The sequence below is a fragment of the Danio rerio genome, chromosome 9 (genome assembly GCF_052040795.2).
Source record: "Danio rerio strain M-AB ecotype USA chromosome 9, GRCz13ab, whole genome shotgun sequence".
NCBI classification, from domain to species: Eukaryota; Metazoa; Chordata; class Actinopteri; order Cypriniformes; family Danionidae; genus Danio; species Danio rerio.
Window position 1 is genome coordinate 50,952,501 of NC_141029.1, and position 21,000 is coordinate 50,973,500.

The 21,000-nt window shown below is 36.9% G+C and overlaps 1 protein-coding gene across 7 annotated transcripts in view; it reads left to right on the forward strand.

Annotated features, from left to right (window-relative positions):
• The window catches only part of stk39 (serine threonine kinase 39), a 127,355-nt gene that overhangs the window by 16,522 nt on the left and 89,833 nt on the right, over positions 1–21,000 (forward strand). For all 7 annotated transcript variants that reach the window (XR_015499977.1, XR_015499976.1, XR_015499978.1 and 4 more), the window contains exons 3-10: positions 3,770–3,878; positions 3,962–4,103; positions 7,538–7,593; positions 11,918–12,027; positions 14,269–14,370; positions 16,883–17,016; positions 19,402–19,450; positions 19,565–19,630. Coding sequence is in view for 1 of the 7 variants with exons in the window: in XM_087268526.1 (XP_087124652.1) it covers positions 3,770–3,878; positions 3,962–4,103; positions 7,538–7,593; positions 11,918–12,027; positions 14,269–14,370; positions 16,883–17,016; positions 19,402–19,450; positions 19,565–19,630 (768 nt within the window). In the remaining 6 variants the exon portion in view is untranslated. The remainder of the gene's footprint in view (positions 1–3,769; positions 3,879–3,961; positions 4,104–7,537; positions 7,594–11,917; positions 12,028–14,268; positions 14,371–16,882; positions 17,017–19,401; positions 19,451–19,564; positions 19,631–21,000) is intronic.

The window sequence follows — 21,000 nt, forward strand, 5'->3', positions numbered from 1 at the left end:
CACACACACACACACACACACACACACACACACACTTCCCAGTGCACCTTTCTTACTGTACTCATACACACACACTCACACCCACACACACAAACGTCACGCTTATCTCATAGTACGCTTTTCCTACTGTAATCATGCACACACTAACACATGCATGAGCACAAATACACACACACACACACTTCGAGCTTCTTTCATAGTACAGTACTTTTGCTACTGCAATCATTCACACACACTACGCACACATGCATGCACAGACACACCCACTTCATGCTTTTGTCATTTTTAATACTTTTGCTACTGTAATCATTCTCTCTCTCTCTCACACACACACACACACACACACACACACACACACACACACACAATTCTCAGTGCACTTTTCTTACTGTAATCACACACACTTCTCAGTGCACCGTTCTTACTGTAATCACACACACACACACACACACAAACACACACACACACACTTCTCAGTGCACCTTTCTCACTGTAATCACACACACACACACACACACACACACACACACACACAATTCTCAGTGCACTTTTCTTACTGTAATCACACACACTTCTCAGTGCACCGTTCTTACTGTAATCTCACACACACACACACACACACACACACACACACACACACACACTTCTCAGTGCACCTTTCTTACTGTAATCACGCACACACACACACACACACACACACACACACACACACACACACACACACACACACACACACACACACACACACACTTCCCAGTGCACCTTTCTTACTGTACTCATACACACACACTCACACCCACACACACAAACGTCACGCTTATCTCATAGTACGCTTTTCCTACTGTAATCATGCACACACTAACATATGCATGAGCACAAATACACACACACACACACTTCGAGCTTCTTTCATAGTACAGTACTTTTGCTACTGCAATCATTCACACACACTACGCACACATGCATGCACAGACACACCCACTTCATGCTTTTGTCATTTTTAATACTTTTGCTACTGTAATCATTCTCTCTCTCTCTCTCTCACACACACACACACACACACACACACACACACACACACACACATGCTCGAACACATAAACTTCATGCTTTTCCTACTGTAATCATTCACACACGCTTACACATACACACACGTACCCCCCCCACCCCCTTTGCAGGCCTTTCACTCTGACTCTCCCGCTTGAGTTGTTCTGCATTGATCTTTGTTTTGCTGCAGTGAGACTGGAAGCTGATGGTTTGATTAATGACTGTTCGGCCGCTAAAAACAAGTTTATTCCAGGAGATGAGACTCCGCTGTAAACATCTCTCCCATTCACTCTCACACCGACTGACACAGAAATATGGCTGTGTGTAAATTCATGCTGAACCCAGACGCCACATGTCTAATGCATTTTTTCCATTTTCTTGGGCTTGACGTCCTGCAGCTTTATGGTAAAGCCTCATAGTGAGGGAGATTTCTTCACTTGGGTGTTGATCTACTTGCACATGCAGAGTAGGTTTTACGACACGTTCATGTTTAAGTTTTGCTTTATGTATATGTATAGACACATATATACATACACATATACACATATACATACATATACACATATACATATATACATATACATATATACTAGGGATGTAACAATATCAGAATTTTATGGGACGATAATACGGTATTTATTGAATAATTTACAGGAAAAACAAAACTAATGAAAAGACTCGAAAAAAAGTGCCAAAAGTGTTTATTTACCTTAGCACTGAACATATTAATGACATACAAATTAGCCATCTATCTGTAAGTTTCGAAACAGGAACTTCAATTTTTCAATTTTAATAACAAAAAACTATTAAACCATATAAAAAAATAGTTTCAATTTAGTATTGTTGAAAACTCATCACGTTCAACATTTAATCACTCCAGTGGCATAGCGGACGGGCCCGCTCGTCGTGATTTTTAATAATTGAAAATCCAGGAACCGCAATAATCAAACTCTTGGGAACAACTGTGGTCGGAACCAAAGTTTACAGGTCTGTGCCCATGCGATAAGTGATCCATCAATGTAGAAAAGTGGTCAAATAAAAATTTTCATAATTAAAAAAAAATGCATACTAACATCCAGGAAAACTCCCGATCATAGATATATGTGTATATCTATGTGTATATGTGTATATCCACAACCCCCAAACCCCCCCCGCATTTTGCGCTACGCCACTGAATCACTCACTCACTTAGATAGAGATGGGTTATTTAAGGAAAATTATCATATAACTATAATCTGGTAAAAGCTGGGATCTCTGGGCATGTCCCTTGCAACAGAAAAAAAACCTCTCATTTGGGACTGAGGTTTCTGGGACAGAGAAATATGTTTTAGCCAAGGTTGACAGCAGTGGGTAACGTTGTGCATTGTCTTTCCACCGCTTGAGAGGACAAGCCATGAGTGAGATAGAGGTCTCTTTGCGGTACAAGTCAATGTCTGCATCAATCTAACAAGTGTGCTGTGTTCTGCAGTCCCCATGACTGTTTTAGTCGTATTCCCCGACTTATATTTCACCACAGTCTGGCAGTGCCTGCATACTGATTTTTTTTTTGTTGTCTGTCACCTTTTCTCCTTTTTCGTATCTTTTTAGAAAGAAACCGAAATGCTTCCACACATCCGATTTAAAACCCGCTTTAGGTTCGATCATTTCCAGCTCTTTTTCTTCCCCGCTACTAGCAGCACACTCCATTTCCGCATTACTGGATCTGTAGTGACAACAGACCGCAAAGGATGATGGCCACGCCTAGGCTGATGGGAATTGTAGTTCTGCTATACCTCCCGTTCGCTTCATTCGCCTAAGCAAACTTTCCTCAGAAATATAGTTTTATTGAGTCATCCGCCTACGGTAATATTGAAAAAAATTACTATTGCAGTATGACGGTATTTACAATATTGTTACATCCCTAATATATACACAAACACATATATACATATACACATACACATATACATTTACATATACATATAATCATACACATACACATATACACACATACATATATACATATACATATATACATATACATATATACACATACACATATATACAAATACACATATACATTTACATATACATATATACACATACACATATATACAAATACACATATACATTTGCATATACATATAATCATACACATACACATATACACACATACATATACATATACATATATACACATACACATATATACAAATACACATATACATTTACATATACATATATACATATACATATACATATACACACATATATACATATACATATATACACACATATATATATATATACACAAATATATAAATATAGACATACACATATACATTTACATATACATATATATATATATAAACATACATACACACACAAACATACATATATACACATACACATATACATATACATATATACACACAATTTCCCTGTGTTCGTGTGGGTTTTCTCCGGGTGCTCCGGTTTCCCCCACAAGTCCTACAATATACAGTTTAGGTAAACTGGGTAAGCTAAAACTGGCTGTTGTGTATGTTTGTGAATGAGTGTGTATGAATGTTTCCCAGTGATGGGTTGCAGCTGGAAGGGCATCCGCTGTGTAAAACACATGCTGGATAAGTTGACGGTTCATTCTGCTGTGGTGACCCCAGAGTAATAAAGGGACTATACCGAAAAGAAAATGAATGAATATATATATATATATACATATATTAATATCTTTCTGTCTCCACAGAAAGAGATTCAAGCCATGAGCCAGTGTAGCCATCCAAACGTGGTCACCTACTACACTTCATTCGTTGTCAAGGATGAGCTCTGGCTGGTCATGAAGCTCCTGAGTGGAGGTAAGAGAAATCTCCTGTGTTAACTCTGGGCATTTTGTCTGTGAATAAGATTTGTTGATTTCTTTGTTGTTTATTTTGTCCAGGATCAGTGTTAGACATCATAAAGCACACGTTCAACAAAGGAGAGCATAGAAACGGCGTTCTAGATGAATCCACGATAGCAAGCATTTTGAAGGAAGTACTGGAGGGGTTAGATTATCTACACAAAAACGGGCAGATTCACAGGTAAGCACATTTTCCTCTGTAGAATCTGTGGTCGGTCACACAATAGTTACTTTAATTGTTTTCAGTTTAGCAGCATCAAAGCTTAAATAATATTATTTATTATTTACTAACCTCCCAGTGGTTTCAAACCTTTATGAATTTCCTTATTCTGTTGAACACAAAAGAAGATAGTTTAAATAATGTTAGAAACTGGTAGTTATTGGCTGTTTCTCAATATGCGTTCTTCAGCAGACTTGCGTCCTCGTGTTCTCGTGCAACGTCATCATCAGCTGCCTGAGTTCAGTTCCAATAGTCAAGACCGCAAGTACAGAGGATGCTTGAAACTTTCCGCATGTGATCTAGATATCGAGGACGCACCGATGCAGACTTGAGCACAGAACTCGCTCTGGACGTCCCTGAAGTCATTGCGACTGGGGGTGGGAAGCGCAGCATTTTATATAGATTTATTATTAAAGTTCAGAGATTTAATTTATTTACCTCGGGAGTTTCCCTAAATGAAACGGTGAAAGTAAACATTACCATGGACATCTTAATAAAGGAATAAACACATTAAGGATGTTTGTTTGCTGAAATTCGTATTAAAATCTGTTTTATTTACATTGTGCTGAGTATATTTATAATGTTTTTATGCAAAGTATATATTTTAAAAAAGGGGAAAACAATAAATCGTTGTATAAATGCTGTAATGTTTAAATAATTTATCATTTAAAATGCGTGAAGGTCACGTGACCATCAGGAAGAACGCAGCATCTCATTTCTCAAAGGATGCGTTCTCTGCCCTCGCGGTCTCCTAAATTCGTTCTTCCGAGGACACCTGGCACGACTGGTCTCCACAAGAACACAAGTTCGTTCTCTGCGTTCTTGGAATTGAGATACAGCCATTGAATTTCATAGCAGGGAAAACAAACACTATAGAAGTGAATGGTTACCGATTTGCAACATTTAAAAAAAAAACTTCCTTTGTGTTCAACCGAAAAGAGAAAGTCAAACAGGTTTGTAACAAATAAAGAGCAAGTAAGGGATGACAAAATTTTCAGTTTTGGGTGAACTGTTCCTTTAAATACCAGGGGCCTCATGTACAAAGACTTGCGTTGAATTAATACTAAAACACTGCATATGGATAAAGCTGTAAATGTGCGTACGCAGTAAAAAAATGTATATGTAGGAAACTGCGTACGCGGAACCCCACGCATATTCTCTTTGTACATCCGAATTAATGTGAAACTGAGCGCACGTGCACATGCACGAGCGCAAAACCCCTCCCTGCCTCCTCCCTTGTATGAATATGGTAATGACTCCACTTTGGCAAAACCAAACGAAAAAGTAATGGCAAAATCAAGCAAGAAGAGAAACTTTACAGAATGTGAATTGGAGGTGCTCCTATCAGAGGTAGACCGGAGAAAACTGTGTTATTTGCAAGTTTGTCCTCCGTAATTAATAACAAAACAAAAAAAAAGAGTGGGAGAGTTTAGCTGACGCGGTTAATGCAGTGGCGTCTGAACATCGCACTGTGAACGAATAAAAAAAAAAAAGGTCTGACGTAAAAGTGCCGGTTAAGAGGAGAACAACAGGGCAGCATCAAAGTGTGGACCAAACAGGCGGAGGAACAGGGGATGCTGAACTAACAACCTTTGAGGAGAGAGTTGCCTCAATTGTGGGCGACACTTTACTGTCTGGAGTAGTATCCGTGTCTGTGGGAAACACAGATGTATTAGAGGACCATTTTGTTAGGGCGGTATAGCAGCGCCCCTCCGCTCTTATCAAGGCAGAGCCACCGGCATTTCAGCTGCCCAATCGCCCGCTCTACAACTGACCGAGTGCCTGCCACCTTGCAGCCTCATCCCAACCTGTTGCTGTTTGTAAGGATGAATTAATCATCTGTTGAACAAGGCCACCTTGCTACAATATTTGTTAAGCGAATTTGAGCATCACATATTATTTGCCCATTTATTGAATGAAAATGTTTCCGATTCACGTATGCAAATTTGTCTTCAGATGGCGCCTTTATAGCAATGTGCGTGCAGTCGAACGCTCCGATTACATTGGGAAAACTGCGATCGCTGCAAATTGCGCTTTAATGTTTGGCTGGTCCAACTGCATAGTATGGAAACCTTATATATCTGCTATACATGCTGATGATCCAGTCTCATACAGCTGCCACTGCTCGGCTCAAAAATACTTTGTAGTGTGCAGTTTAACACAATTACCTCTAGGACTCGCCAATCGAAATGAAACAAACACACACAAGAAATGCATGTACGCATGATGTTGGCATGGACCAACGCACATTCTCACGTTCATTTCATCATAAGTAAATCCAAACGAGAGTGTGAAATCTGGTGTACGCAGCGTTGATACGTGAGCTCCCAGGTTATTTAGGTTTTCGAGAAAATTGTCCGCAAGATTGCTTATCAAAAAGTACATGATGAATGAAGATCATTTACTTGATCATTAACCAGTTTGACTTTCTTTTTTCTGTTGAGCAAAAACGAAGATATTTTGAAAAATGCAGCAAATTGGTAACCATTTGCTTCCATAGTATTTATTTTCCATGCTATGAACGTCAATGGTTACACGTTTTTGGCTTTCTTCAAAATATCTGCTTTTGTGTTCAGTGGAAGAAAGAAGTTAATAGCAAGTAAATGGTGAGCAAATAGTCATTACATTTTCATTTTTGGGTGAACTATCTTTTAAGATGCAAGTATATTGTTATTGTAGAATAACAGTATTGTAGAATAAAAAAGCAGAGAATTATTGTAGAATAAAAAAAACTAAGAAAGAAACTAATAAAGGTTTTGATGGTGAGCAAATACTGAGTCAGTTTTCATTTTGCATTTACCATATGACCTGCTTTTTAAATATTTGTTCAGCTCTTTACATTTAGAAACAGCTTTATTGTGCACTACATGATAAATAATATGTGCAAATAAATAACATGCATTTTTGACATTAAATGGGCAACTCTTGAGTGGATAAACTTCTTTCTGATATGCAAATTCAGAGAAAAGAACAACATATTTGGATCTTAAGATGCTTTTAAGCCTGCTGTAAGTCTTTGTAACATAATATTAGGATCCTTTAAACTTTATATTGTGACCTATATTGTGCACTACATGAAAAATAATATATTAAAATAAAAACCGTGCATTTTTTTCACATTTAATGGGAAACTCTTAAGTGGTTAAACTTCTTTCTGATAGTCAGTGGTCTGCTTTTGTGAGACTAGTGTAACATATGCTTTAATTAAGTTCCTCTGCATGTTAAGTGCTGGGAAATGCTAATGAGGTCTTTTCCCTCGGGGCAGTCGCTGCTGTAATAATGGTCTGAAAAATTCATAAACGCCTGGATTTATTCTTCAGCCGTTGGCGTTATTGTATAGTTTAAGATGGTAATAAAGCATGACATGGTTGTGCTTTGTTTTGGTTTGACCTTAGGGACGTGAAGGCTGGTAATATTCTTCTGGGAGAAGATGGATCGGTGCAGATCGCAGGTTAGTGACTTTGCTTGATTTTATCTGAGATGTACAGTTGAAGTTAAATTATTAGCCGCCTTTCGATTTTTTTTTTTCCTTCTTCTTTTTTTAATATTTCCCAAATGATGTTTAACAAAGCAAGGAAATTTTCACAGTATGTCTGATAATATTTATTATTAAAAAAAATCTTATTTGATTTATTTTGGCTAGAATAAAAGCATTTTTTAAAAACACAATTTAGGTACAATTATCAGACCCCTTTAAGCTATTTTTTCCTCGATAGTCTACGGAACAAACCATCGTTATACAATAACTTGCCTGATTACACTAACCTGCCTAGTTAACCTAATTAACCTAGTAAAGCCTTTAAATCTGACTTTAAGCTGTGTAGAACTTTCTTGAAAAATGTCTAGTCAAATGTTATTTACTGTCACCATGTCAAAGATAAAATAAATCAGTTATTAGAGATGAGTTATTAAAACTATTATGATTAGAAATGTGCTGAAAAACATCTTCTCTAAGTTAAACAGAAATTGGGGAAAAAATTAAACGGGGCAAATAATTCAGGGGGGCATATAATTTTGACTTCAACTGTATATATAATGTTATTTAATATTTGAATCATATCAGCTTTCACCTGAACTTTTTTTTTTTTTTTTTTTGATGGGGCACTTCAATGCTAGATTGACAGCATTTGATTCAGATCTTGCAAATGAATGCTTCATCCTATTTCACATGCAAAGTCGAGCATTTACATAAACGTCTTCATGAAACCACCAAAAATACTAACACTTTTTTAAAAATAGAGATAACAGATAAAGCTAAATGTTCATGAAATGTTTGTTGTTGTTTTGCCATAAATCTTTAGTAGTTTTTTTAAATAAATCTAGATCACATTTAGTTGTTTCATTTTTTTGTTAATTATAACAAAAAAGCATCAATTTATTCTACATTATTATAATATAATATAATAATAAATAATTCATTCATTTTCTTTTCGGCTTAGTCTCTTTATTAATCTGGGGTCGCCACAGTGGAATAAACTGTCAACTTATCCAGCACATGTTTTACGCAGCGGATGCCCTTCCAGCTGCAACCCATCACTGGGAAACACCCATACACACTCACATTCACACACATACACTATGGACAATTTAGCCTACCCAGTTCACCTATAGTGCATGTCTTTGGACTCTGAGAAAACCGGAGTGACCTTCTTGCTGTGAGACGATTGTGCTACCCACTGCGCCACCGTGCAGCCATATAATAAAAATAATATTATATATGGATAGACACATAGAGAGAGGGATGAATGGATGGACGGTTAGATAGATACACAGATAGATGAATGGATGGATGGAAGGATGGATGGATAGACGGACGGATGGATGGATGAACAGATAGATGAATGGATGGATGAATAGACACAGACAGATGGATGAATAAATGATAGATGAGTAGACAGAAAGATAGCTGGATGGATGAATATACACAGACAGATGGATGAATGGATGATTAGACAGACAGATAGATGGATGGATGAATTTATAGATAGATAGATAGATAGATAGATAGATAGATAGATAGATAGACAGATAGATAGATAGATAGATATATAGATAGATAGACGAGTAGATGGATGGATAGATACATGGGTGGATGGATGGATAGACAGACAGATGGATGGATGGATGGATGGATGGATGGATGGATGGATGGTTAGACAGATAGACGGATGGATGGATGAACTGATGGATAGATGCATGATGATAGTTGGGTAGACAGAATAATGGATAGATAGACGAATGGATGGACGGAGGAACAGACAGATGGATAGATGGATGGATAGACAGATGGATGGTTAGTTAGATAAACAGATAGACGGATGGATGGATGGAAGGACAGATTGATAGATGGATAAACGGATGGATGGATGGATAGATGCATAGACAGTTGGATGAATTGATGGTTAGATAGATAACGGACGGTTGGATAAAGATGTATGACTCAATACACATGTATAATTTGTGTTTCTCTTACGTGATTTTGACCTGTGAATTTTGAATATTCAGTGTTTTTATTATTTCTGCGCTTATAAAATGCCGTATTCATCACCCTGAGGTAATAAATCTTTCTTTAGCCATTCAAATCCTGCTTTAATTAATATTGTGGTTGTCACTCTGAAAAGCAGCATTTATGGGTCTTAAGAGAGATTATTTTACTTTTCAAATTGTGGTAATTAGCTTTAATTACACTAACTGTAAAAGCAATAACCCAGGAGTGATTTAATCAGTCAGTCAAGCCACTTTACATTTTTTTAATTTTCTTTCAGCGAAGTTAATTATGGTGCACCATAATATATTCTCCACATTTATTCTCTGTTACGTTTTGCTTTATGAATTTTTGAGCCGGAGCCAGAAAAACAGACGGCTCGAAAAAACCCATTGATTATCATGTGGAGAAGTGTTAAATTCCCGAAATGGGGCTTTTTCCGGCCCTCAGGGGGGAAACTGGCTGATCTAGTTCTGGATTATTGATCGGTTTTATGTAACGGGTTTTTCACCAATGACCTTGACTCGACTTTGTTAGAGATTTCTCTATTGATGTGTGTGACAGACCAATTTATAAAAGGGTTTCACGCATGCATACACACACACACTTAGACTGCACAATATATCGTTTTGCCATCAATATCCAGGGTGCGAATTGTACATTGACAATCACTGGGTCACATTTTTCAATCATGTTAGTTTGTGTAATAAGCTTCAGTAAACCAAAATTATATATTTAATTCAATTACATCTAATTTATCAATTTTTAGTCGGATATTGAGTGGTTCTGGGCGATATACAGCAAAAGAAATTGCCACGATATAATGTTTCATATCATTGGGTATCGATAATTATTGAATTCTTTTTAAAATCCATTTAGGAATATTAGGATTTTACATTTATTTAACCACTTCATTTTAATTTACCAACACTACTAAGGCCAATAGTTTTAATAGTCAAAAACAAAAATAACACTGTCAAAATATCTCTTATAAATATTATATTATAATAAGATAAACATACGTATTAAAGAGACTCTTAAACTTGATAAATACAATGTTACAAAGTCATACCTGTCAACATTGGGATGTGAAAATAAGTGATATGCCCACCATAATAAGGGATTCCCCCGACCCCCCTTTATAAAATCCCCAAATTACTAAACATGCTCATTTGGAGCTGTTTCATTGTAAATAAACAGTTAAATGGTCCGTAATATGTTTTATTATTATTTAAAAAAATTAAATAAAATAATATACATTAGCAGCAATTACATTAACAAACATTCATTCATTCATTCATTTTCTTGTCGGCTTAGTCCCTTTATTAATCTGGGGTCGCCACAGCGGAATGAACCGCCAACTTATCCAGCAAGTTTTTACGCAGCAGGTGCCCTTCCAGCCGCAACCCATGTCTGGGAAACATCCACACACACATTCACACACACACTCATACACTACGGACAATTTAACATACCCAATTCACCTGTACCGCATGTCTTTGGACTTTGGGGGAAACCAAAACACCCGGAGGAAGGCAGGGAGAACATGCAAACTCCACACAGAAACGCCAGCTGAGCTGAGGTTTGAACCAGCAACCCAGAGACCTTCTTGCTGTGAGGCAACAGCACTACCTACTGCGCCACTGCCTCACCACATTAGCAAGCAGTTCAGCTTATTAAAATTAATAGCTATTGTAATGAAATAGAATCAAGCTATCAAATCTTATTAGGCATTTCTGACAAATTCTGAATAAAGAGCATGATTTATTTAGATTTTTTTCATTTGATTACATTAAATAACAAGTGTGACTTTAAAAATGCACACATCTAAAGTTATAAAATCTATTTTATGTATGAGTGCAACGTGATGTGTGTTTGTCAGTCACAGTGTCTTTGCTCAGTTCTACACTGTGACACTTATCCCAACCCAAATCGACCCCACAAACAAAAAATAAGATAAAATATGTTATTAAACAAATTATGTATAAATAAAAAAATCCATCAACAAAGAAGGTAAGGTCTATCAGTCCCCTAATGGAGTAATTTTTCCCCAAAATGTTTCCGTTACTTTAATATTATAAATAATATGCAGTAAGTAATATTTATGCTTATTAATACATTTTCATCATAATTTTCTTGCACTTTTGCTGAAAAATGTGCTTAATTGAATACAGTAGCAACGTCATTATAAGTTTTAAATCACTGTGAGGGTTTTTATAACTTAAATTTGATTCTTACAATTCTGTAACTTGTAAATCACTGTTTATACATTTACTTGGCTTTTGCACAGATTTTGGCGTGAGTGCTTTTTTATCCACCGGTGGAGACGTCACAAGACACAAAGTGAGGAAGACGTTTGTTGGGACCCCGTGCTGGATGGCCCCAGAAGTAATGGAGCAGGTCAGTTTGTGCGGAAAACCAATCTTTTCCAGAAAACAACAATTTTTAAGCAGCAATGCAAAAAACACTTTTCTTTGAATGCATCCAACAAAACTCAAGTACATGTGCACAAACACAGGAGCATCTATAGCAAATAAACAAATGTAAATATTTAATTCAATTCACCTTTATTTCTATAGCGCTTTTACAGTGTAGATTGTGTCAAAGCAGCTTCACCTAGAATATTATAGTGAATTGAAACAGTGTCAGTCCAGTTTTCAAAATTTAAGTTCAGTTCAGTTTAGCTCAGTTCAGTGTGGTTTAATAGTCACTACTGAGAGTCCAAACACTGAATAGCAAATCCATCGATGCGCAGCTCTACAGGCCTCTGTCCAAACGTCTTGTGCAGAGCTGCAGTAAAGGTGCTGGAGAACGCTGGACGTCAGCAAAGACTCATCTGTCCCTGGAGCGTAACAGTAATCAGTCACATGCTCTCCACTCTTCCATGACCACCACAGCAGCTGCTCAGGATACGGTCTGGTCCAGGAATATGGGAAACTTGGGCTCATCTTGTTGCTTGTCTTGGAATGCATCAGTGGCGCTACATAGTTTGAGGGCCTCGGGATGAGTATCTCCTGGTGAAAATAGAGAATAAAGAGAATAATTGGCGTAGCTGCCGTTCAAAGTGTATATAAACGAGATGCAGACACCAACGTGGAGCATATTTATGCATCATACCGGTACGTGATGCATTGAGTGTATGCTTTACTAAACAGATAGGTCTTTAATCTAGTTTTGAACGGTGAGAGTGTGTCTGAGCCTCGGACATCATCAGGAAGGCTATTCCAGAGTTTGGGAGCCATAAATGATAAGCCTCGACCTCCTTTACTCGACTTTGCTGTTTTAGGTACTAACAGGAGCCCTGAGTTTAGAGATCTTAAAGAGCGGGTTGGATTGTAGCAAGACAGACAGTTGGTTAGATAAACAGGAGCTAGGTTATTTAAAGCTTTATAGGTAAGAAGCAACATTTTAAATTCAATACGAAACTTAACAGGCAGCCAGTGCAAGGAGGATAAAGTTGGGTTAATATGATCATTTTTTCTGGACCTGGTAAGAACTTTGGTATAATAAATGTTATCCCGCTTGCTTTCTGATGGTTGTCGAGTGAGTTGTTAAACGCCTATGACTGGTCATGCGCTCAACAGACTGGGCTGCAATTGGCTCTAACGTGCTGGCGCTGTTCACCGATGGACTGGCAGCTTGACATAGAAGTTCTAGTAAACTGTCAGTCCAGTTTTCAGAGTTGAAGTTCAGTTCATTGTGGTTTAATTTTCACGGTGACTGCCGTCTAAACCAAAACAAACGGACGGCAGCTCCTTACGTAGACTGCCGTCAAACTGAAAGCAAAAGTAAAACAATATGCACGGGCCCGGTCCTCTTTCGTCTTCCTCTGCCATCGTTCCTCCTTTTATAGTCCAGAGCTCCTTCCGTGGGATTCGAGGCCGGTGCGCACTGCAAGTGCATCCACTTACGCGGCGGCCTCATTCCGGGTGTTTTAAGTTATAACTAACATAGTTCAAATGATGGATCTGCAACAGAGAAACTACGGGTTTTGGGAAACACTCATCACTACACCGTTCTTTTCCTAAACGATGCATCATACTATGATAGTTTAGCCGCGAGTTACGTCGTTGTTTGGGAAACGCACCCCTGAACAGTTGTAATGCTTACTATGATATATAATAAGCCTATGTTAAAAATAAAAAATAGTTATATAATATAATATAATATAATATATATAATATATATATATATATATATAAAATCACATTTGCATATTTAAAATGTCAGTTTCTTGCTAAAAATAAATATTTTCTAATATTGATTGCGAACATTGAAGAGTAGAATTAAAATGGACTATTTCATCCAATATATATGTGTGCTATTTATTTTTTATGCATGTTACATCATGATGCTCAATCTCTGGATCAATGGAAACAGAGATGCTGTCCAAGAAGCAAATGCTTACTGTGTTTTTTTTGTCACAGAGCCAAAGTGTTTTTTATCGTCTGCTGTAAATTTGATGCATCTAGGAACTATGAAAATGTTTACTATATTATTCCGAAGGGCTTTTTCCAATACTATTAATTATTATAACCATTAGACTATTTTGACTGTTTAATCATTCATTTCTGCCGTTGTTTGTTTTTGATAAAGTGTCATATTCATCTAAAAGTCAGTTCACATGTCATGTGACCACAGGTACGAGGTTATGACTTCAAAGCTGACATTTGGAGTTTTGGAATCACTGCCATTGAACTCGCAACAGGCTCTGCGCCGTACCATCGATATCCTCCTATGAAGGTAAACAGATGTATAAAAAAATTCTGTGTAAAAGTTTTCCCATCTGTATTTATAGTAGTTACAGAGGTTAAAAATGAAAAATCATTTGCTGTAATTGTCAGATAAATACAAAAGAGTTTTCTGTAATTAGCATCTATCACTATTAAATCAAACTAAAAATAATATCGGATTTATATTGTGATTAAAAATAATTCATTTAATACTTCAGTCAAGTTTTAATTCAAGTAAAAATTCAGTTTTTAGGAACAACAAATATTAATTTGACTTCTAGTTGATCATTTGGCATAAGAAGTGGCTTATATGAAAGGCAAAGTCCTCTAGATCAGGGGTTTTCAAACTTTTTCAGCTGAGGGCCCCTTTGTGTAAGGCGAATTCTTTTGGGGACCCCCCAAAAATAAAAATGACGCCACCCCCTCAAATTAACAACTGTACTTAATTTTTTTTTATTGTATTATTCAATACATTTATATTATTATAAATTATTCAATAAATTTATATTATTCATTATCTGGATTAATTTTTGTAAGATGTTAGTTGAGTTGACATGGTTTTAGTGCTTCAATCTATTGATCAAATCTTGATGCACAGTACTCATTGTGGTCTGCTCTCACTGGATTATTCCATCAAGCCATATTTTGTGTACAAGTCGTCACTTTACACAGTTTTTATGCCATTTTTATGCTTTTTTTCAGCCTATGCACAGCTAGACTCTTCTGTATTTACCCTTACAGCTGAGAGTCTAAATGTATCTAAAGATTTAAAGTTTTAAAGAGTTTTGTCATTCATCAGCCTGTTAACAGTTAACTGTACTGTTGTAACTAGCAATACTACAATGGAGGCTGTGTGTTTTGTTTATTTTTATTACTTTTTTTTGTGCACATCATAATTCATCATAATTCATAATTCAGTTCGACAATCTTGACTTACACTGATAAAAAAATTATTTTCTAAATGCAATCTAGAATTGGGTATTCAAGTTCAAAGAGCCACAAGTTTTACTTTGCATAATTTTAGAAGCTTTGCTGACTTTAAAATGTTCATACCAGTTTGTTCTATTAATAATAATACTGAACATTACATTTAAATTAGTTACACAAACAAATATGGGAAAAAGTGGAACAAAAATGCATTTATATTCAGAGTATTAAAATTTGATCATATGTTGAGCTCCATTAAATACAGAGCACTAATACATTTTAATATTTAATAATTATTAGCCCTATAACATAACACAAATAGATAAATTATAATTTTTAAAGGCTATAGTGGTTTTACTCAGTGTGTATACAATTTAGTTTTTTTAATCATCCAGTTATTAACCAATGTGTGTAAGAGGTCCTCTGCAGAGCTCATCCAGCTGTCATTAGTGTAACAGGAGTGAAACTCTGAGAATTCCCTATGGACAAAATAAAACTCCAATATATTTACTCATTTCTTTTACATTCTATACATGTCAAAATCAGCCTGATCTGACGAGGAAATAACTATTTACTGGCTAATTTGTACAAATTCATAGTTGTATAAAAATGTAAGATTTTTAAATTCAAGTTTCATAAACTAATTTCGAGAGGAGCACGTGATATTATTGAGCACTGCTGGCCACTCATCTGTAATCAGTAATAATCCAATCAGAGTGATCCTAGCTTACTATAAATGTATTATTTTCTCCTTATTGCTCTATCTTCCCTGCTGAAAAATCCAGCTTAAACCAGCCTAGGCTGGTTGGCTGGTTGTAGCTGGTCTACCAGGCTGGTTTTAGAGGGGTTTTGGCCACTTCCAGGCTGGTTTTCAGCCATTTCCAGCCTGGTCTTAGCTGGTCAGGCTGGAACATGACCAGCCAAATCCAGCTAAAACCAGCCTGACAAGCCTGGTTTAAGCTGGACATAGCTGGTTTTGGCTGGACTCCCAGCTTGGCTAGGCTAAGACCAGGCTGGAAATGGCTGGAAACCAGCCTGGAAGTGGCCAAAACCCCTCTAAAACCAGCCTGGTCGACCAGCTAAAACCAGCCAACCAGCCTAGGCTGGTTTAAGCTGGATTTTTCAGCAGGGTTCGTTTTGGAAGAATCCCCCCTACACCCCATTTCCTCCTTTTCCTCTTTTTTTTTAAAGGGGGAGCCATCAAGACCTACCTAATTTCGGATCCCCTGATATTATTGACCGGACAGGAGCCCTGGGCTCAAATATCTCCAAACTCAGGGTTCTCTCCTGAGACAGCATGACAAACCTACTATAAATGCTAAGCATATCTAAGTGGGAACTCTTGAAAGAAGGTGTGTCAACAAACCCCACCCCTAAACTCAACAGTCATTGGGAGATTTGCATATCCTGCTAAAATGTATGAATGAGATCATACATATTCATACGAATTAGCCACTAAATCAAAAAGTTGTGAAACGGCATGAGAAAGCCTTGATCAAAATATGAAATCAAAGACTCGGAAGACTTCTTTAAGTAGCATTAGCATTTTCTCAACTCTATAAATGTGATAACATTTTCACATCTGATTTTGACAGGTTTTAATGCTCACGCTGCAGAACGATCCTCCCTCGCTGGAAACTGGGGTCGAGGACAAAGAGATGCTTAAGAAGTATGGGAAATCTTTTAGAAAACTTATATCCCTGTGCCTTCAGAAGGACCCCGCAAAGAGGTAATTTCTGCTCGCAAATTGATCATCTTTTGTTCATGTATCTGTAGAGTGCCGAATAGTGACCAGACGGTTCCACAAAGCCTGTAATACTGGAGGCAAACACTCTGATGGGAATTGTGTGGTGTACGTTATTGAATCACAGTTCATCGTCTGCCCTTTGTGTCCTCCCTCTCTATTTGTTCTCTGTAAAGATAAATCAGTCAATAAAAGAAATGCCACACAGACAAATTAGGTCTGATTATGGTCACATAGATACGGATGGACCGATGCAATCCTGAGACAGTAAATTGCTGCTGGTCTGTTTACCGTCTGTATCAGCGGCCTCATCTGGACATTGGGTAGTAGGGTTGTAGTGGTGAACTGAAATACATTGATATACATGGTAAATATGATGATGGTGTGTATGTAAAAATATATGTGTATAAATATTAGCGCTTAGCAGTGATTTAATGGGTATTTTTTAATTGATTTATCAAAAAAAAAAAAAAATATATATATATATATATATATATATATATATAAATGCGTGCATGTGTTTGAGAAAATGTTTTTATGTTTAGATAGAAAATATTTATGTACAGTTTGGGGGGGGGGGAGGGGGGGGGGGTATTCAACACGTCAAGTTTTTTTTCCTGGGAATAATTTATCTAAAGGAGCTGTTGACATGAAATTGAGCCAGATTTTGGAGAATGAAGAATGAGAATGAAGTCACGTGTATTGTTCAGGTGTGAGTTTTACAAACACTTCAACAGAGTGTCAAACTCTTGATTGTTCTGTGGGTCTCATCTGATTCAGGTGATTTGCAGGGCCATTCATTTTTTTCTGTAAATGCATTTGAGAGTTTCTTGGCTGTGTTTTGGATCATTGTCTTGCTGAAATGTCCACCTTGGTTTCATCTTCATCCTCCTGTTAATGCAAATGTTGGACTAAAGCAGCAGCTATATTTCATTTACAATAATGAAGGGCAGAGGGTTGCTGAAGAACTACTGAGAGATTTCAGCTACTGCCTGGGCTTTCGGTGCCTTTCTACACCTCCCTTTCTTCATGTGTTCAATACTTCTTCCCTGCTTCACGTCATTATATTACACAGAACTTCATTTGTAAACTAGTTTTGTTTTCGTTGTATATATGGATTTCATTGTTGTTACCAAAATCTGGTGAATATTTCAACAGCACATTTAGAAATATGTTTTCTGAGGGAAAGGGTGACGTGTTCAATATTTATTTCCCCCACTGTATAAAGATTTTTTTCTTACTATGGGAAAATGTTTTGTTTGGTTTTGTTAATTATAAAACAGAAGCTTTACATAAAAAGAAAAAAAAATTTCCTGATCTTCTTATCTTCTTAACAAAATTTTAAATACATAAATGTTAAATTTCAAACCAAAAACCTTTTTGTTTTCTATATTTGGCTTACTGAAATGCAGTATGATTTATAACTGTTTCTAACTCTTTTACAAAAAAGGCTTTAAAAACAACTGAAATTTGTAAAAAAAAAATATATAACCTTTTTCTTGTGTAATGTATACAACTTCTATTTGTTTTTGTTTTTGTTTTGTTTTTTGTTGTTGTTTCTTTTTACAAAATGTTTTCCTTTTGTCTTTCCATTTTCTTTATTATGTACTGTAATTGTATATTCTCATTTTTCGCATAATAATAATAATAATAATAATAATAATAATAATAATAATAACAATAATAATAATAATTCTCATTTGAGTATTATTAGACTGGCTGCTTAATATCTGTTGATACTGCTCATTAAACACATTTACTTCACTAGAAACTTTGCAAGTACATGTCAATTTACACTAACCTTAATCCCAACATTGCGGTCTACTAATAATCTAATGAGAATCAGTTGGCATGTAGATGCAATGTAACTTAAATTCAACAAACGGACCGTCAAAATAAAGTGATACTAAATAAAGTGTCACTATTATAACTTCATGGGTGTTTTGTATAATAATAATAATAATAGTGATCAACTTGTTGTTGTTCTTGTTGTTATTGTTATTATTATTATTATTATTATTATTATTATTAATAGTAGTAGTGTATAATTATTATAAAATGCTCTACAGTTTAGTAGTGTATATAGTTTATATTTCTGTAATGATTAGTTGCATTGTAATGCATGTTATTGATTTTTATGATACATAATCTTAGTGTATAAATATAACATTATAAACCAGCCTTGAGAATGTTCAAAAAATGTTGCCTTAGGGACAGTTAAATTGTTGACTGGCCAAAATGAAAACCTGAACTTCTCTCTCAACTTCGCCAAAGCAAAAAATAAACCCTTACTGTGAGTCTCGAAACATGCACTCTATCGGAAAATGTCAGCTTGGACTGCTTTAACCGGGGCTCTTCTCATCTCCACAGGCCCACTGCAGCCGAGCTTTTGAAATGTAAATTTTTCCAAAAGGCTAAGGTACGTCAGTATACTCTCCCTCCATACTTCAAATGCTTTAACCAGTGCCTCGCAGCGGTCTGTCACTGATATATACGTTCTGCATTTCCCCCCCCTCCTGCCTCTGTGTTGTAGAATCGAGAGTACTTGATGGAAAAGCTGCTTACTAAAGGACCAAATATAAGCCAAAGAGCCAAAAAGGTAACGCAGTCTCATTCTCCCAGTGTATTTTTGTTTCCACGCAGGCCACATGGGTCTCTCTGCTCTTATGTTCGGTGAAGTGCTCTCCTGTATTGATTAAAGAGTGTAGCTTCTTTTGATTGAGGGATGGGAAGCTGTAATGTTTCTCATCTGCCCTGAACACTCGCTCAGAGTCTCACTCGTCCGCTTATATACACTAGAGATGCACTCCAACTTATTACTGTAAGAGCCTTGCATTGGAGTCAGTGATGAACTCCTGCCCAGAGTGTTTGCTGCTTTATTTCTCATAGATGTTGTGTTTGTCTATGTATTGTTTTGTTTTTTTCCCCCCAAATGATCTCCTCTGTGCTATTGTATTTTGCTCTGTTACATTGTCTCTTCCTGTATGTTTTAGCACTCTATCTTCCAATCGAATGCTGCATATACACGAGGCCCGACCAATGTATAGTTTGAGCATTGATATCGCAATGTGTGTGTCCGCAATAGTCACATCGTAGGATTATTTATTGTATATTACAATACAAAGTTATTATTAAAGACTATTTGTGATTGTTGTATACAACATTTTATACAATTTTGAACATGTTATTTTGCGTTTTAATGTTCAATTTCTATATTTAAATCTGTTAGACTCCCCTGAAAACCATACAGCACTGTTTATTTCACTTTTAATTTTGCTCTGTCATATATATATATATATATATATATATATATATATATATATATATATATATATATATATATATACAAAACCTGACAAAAGTCTTGTCGCCTATTCGAGTTTTCGGATACTAATAATAATGACTTCTAGTTGATCATTCCAACCCAGGCTCATCGTAGAAATGTAGTCCCGCGGACGTTTCTGAAGACCGCGGAATACGTCCCGGCAGGTACGTATGGCTGCAGTTTTTGTTTTCGCGAATCCGCGAGAGGCCGCTGTTGCGCGCTTTTTCACACCACGGACGCCTCTCGCGAGCGCGGTTCGCGCCCACGCTGTTCCCGCGTGAACCCGCCGGAGGCCGCTGTCCGACTGACAGGATGATTGACTGCGCGACCGGCCAATCGGCCGACTCGCCCTCCTCCTTCCCCGAACTCGACCAATTTTACCGATCGACCCGCCCTTCCGCTCGCTTCCCTGAACCCGAGCAACAGTTCACAAAAGCCGTCCAAAAAAATAAAAGCCCTGACTTTTTTTTTTTTTATTCCACTGCGTTTTCGGATTTCGCCGCGTTTCCACCCTGTCACCAAACTCGTTCACTTAATTTTTGGGATTCTGTTTTCGTCTTACCTGATTGCTGGAGCTGCCCTTCCCCGGACTCGAAACCGGTCGCCGTGGTCAACCCCTCTCCGCATCTCGAGCCTGCCGACAT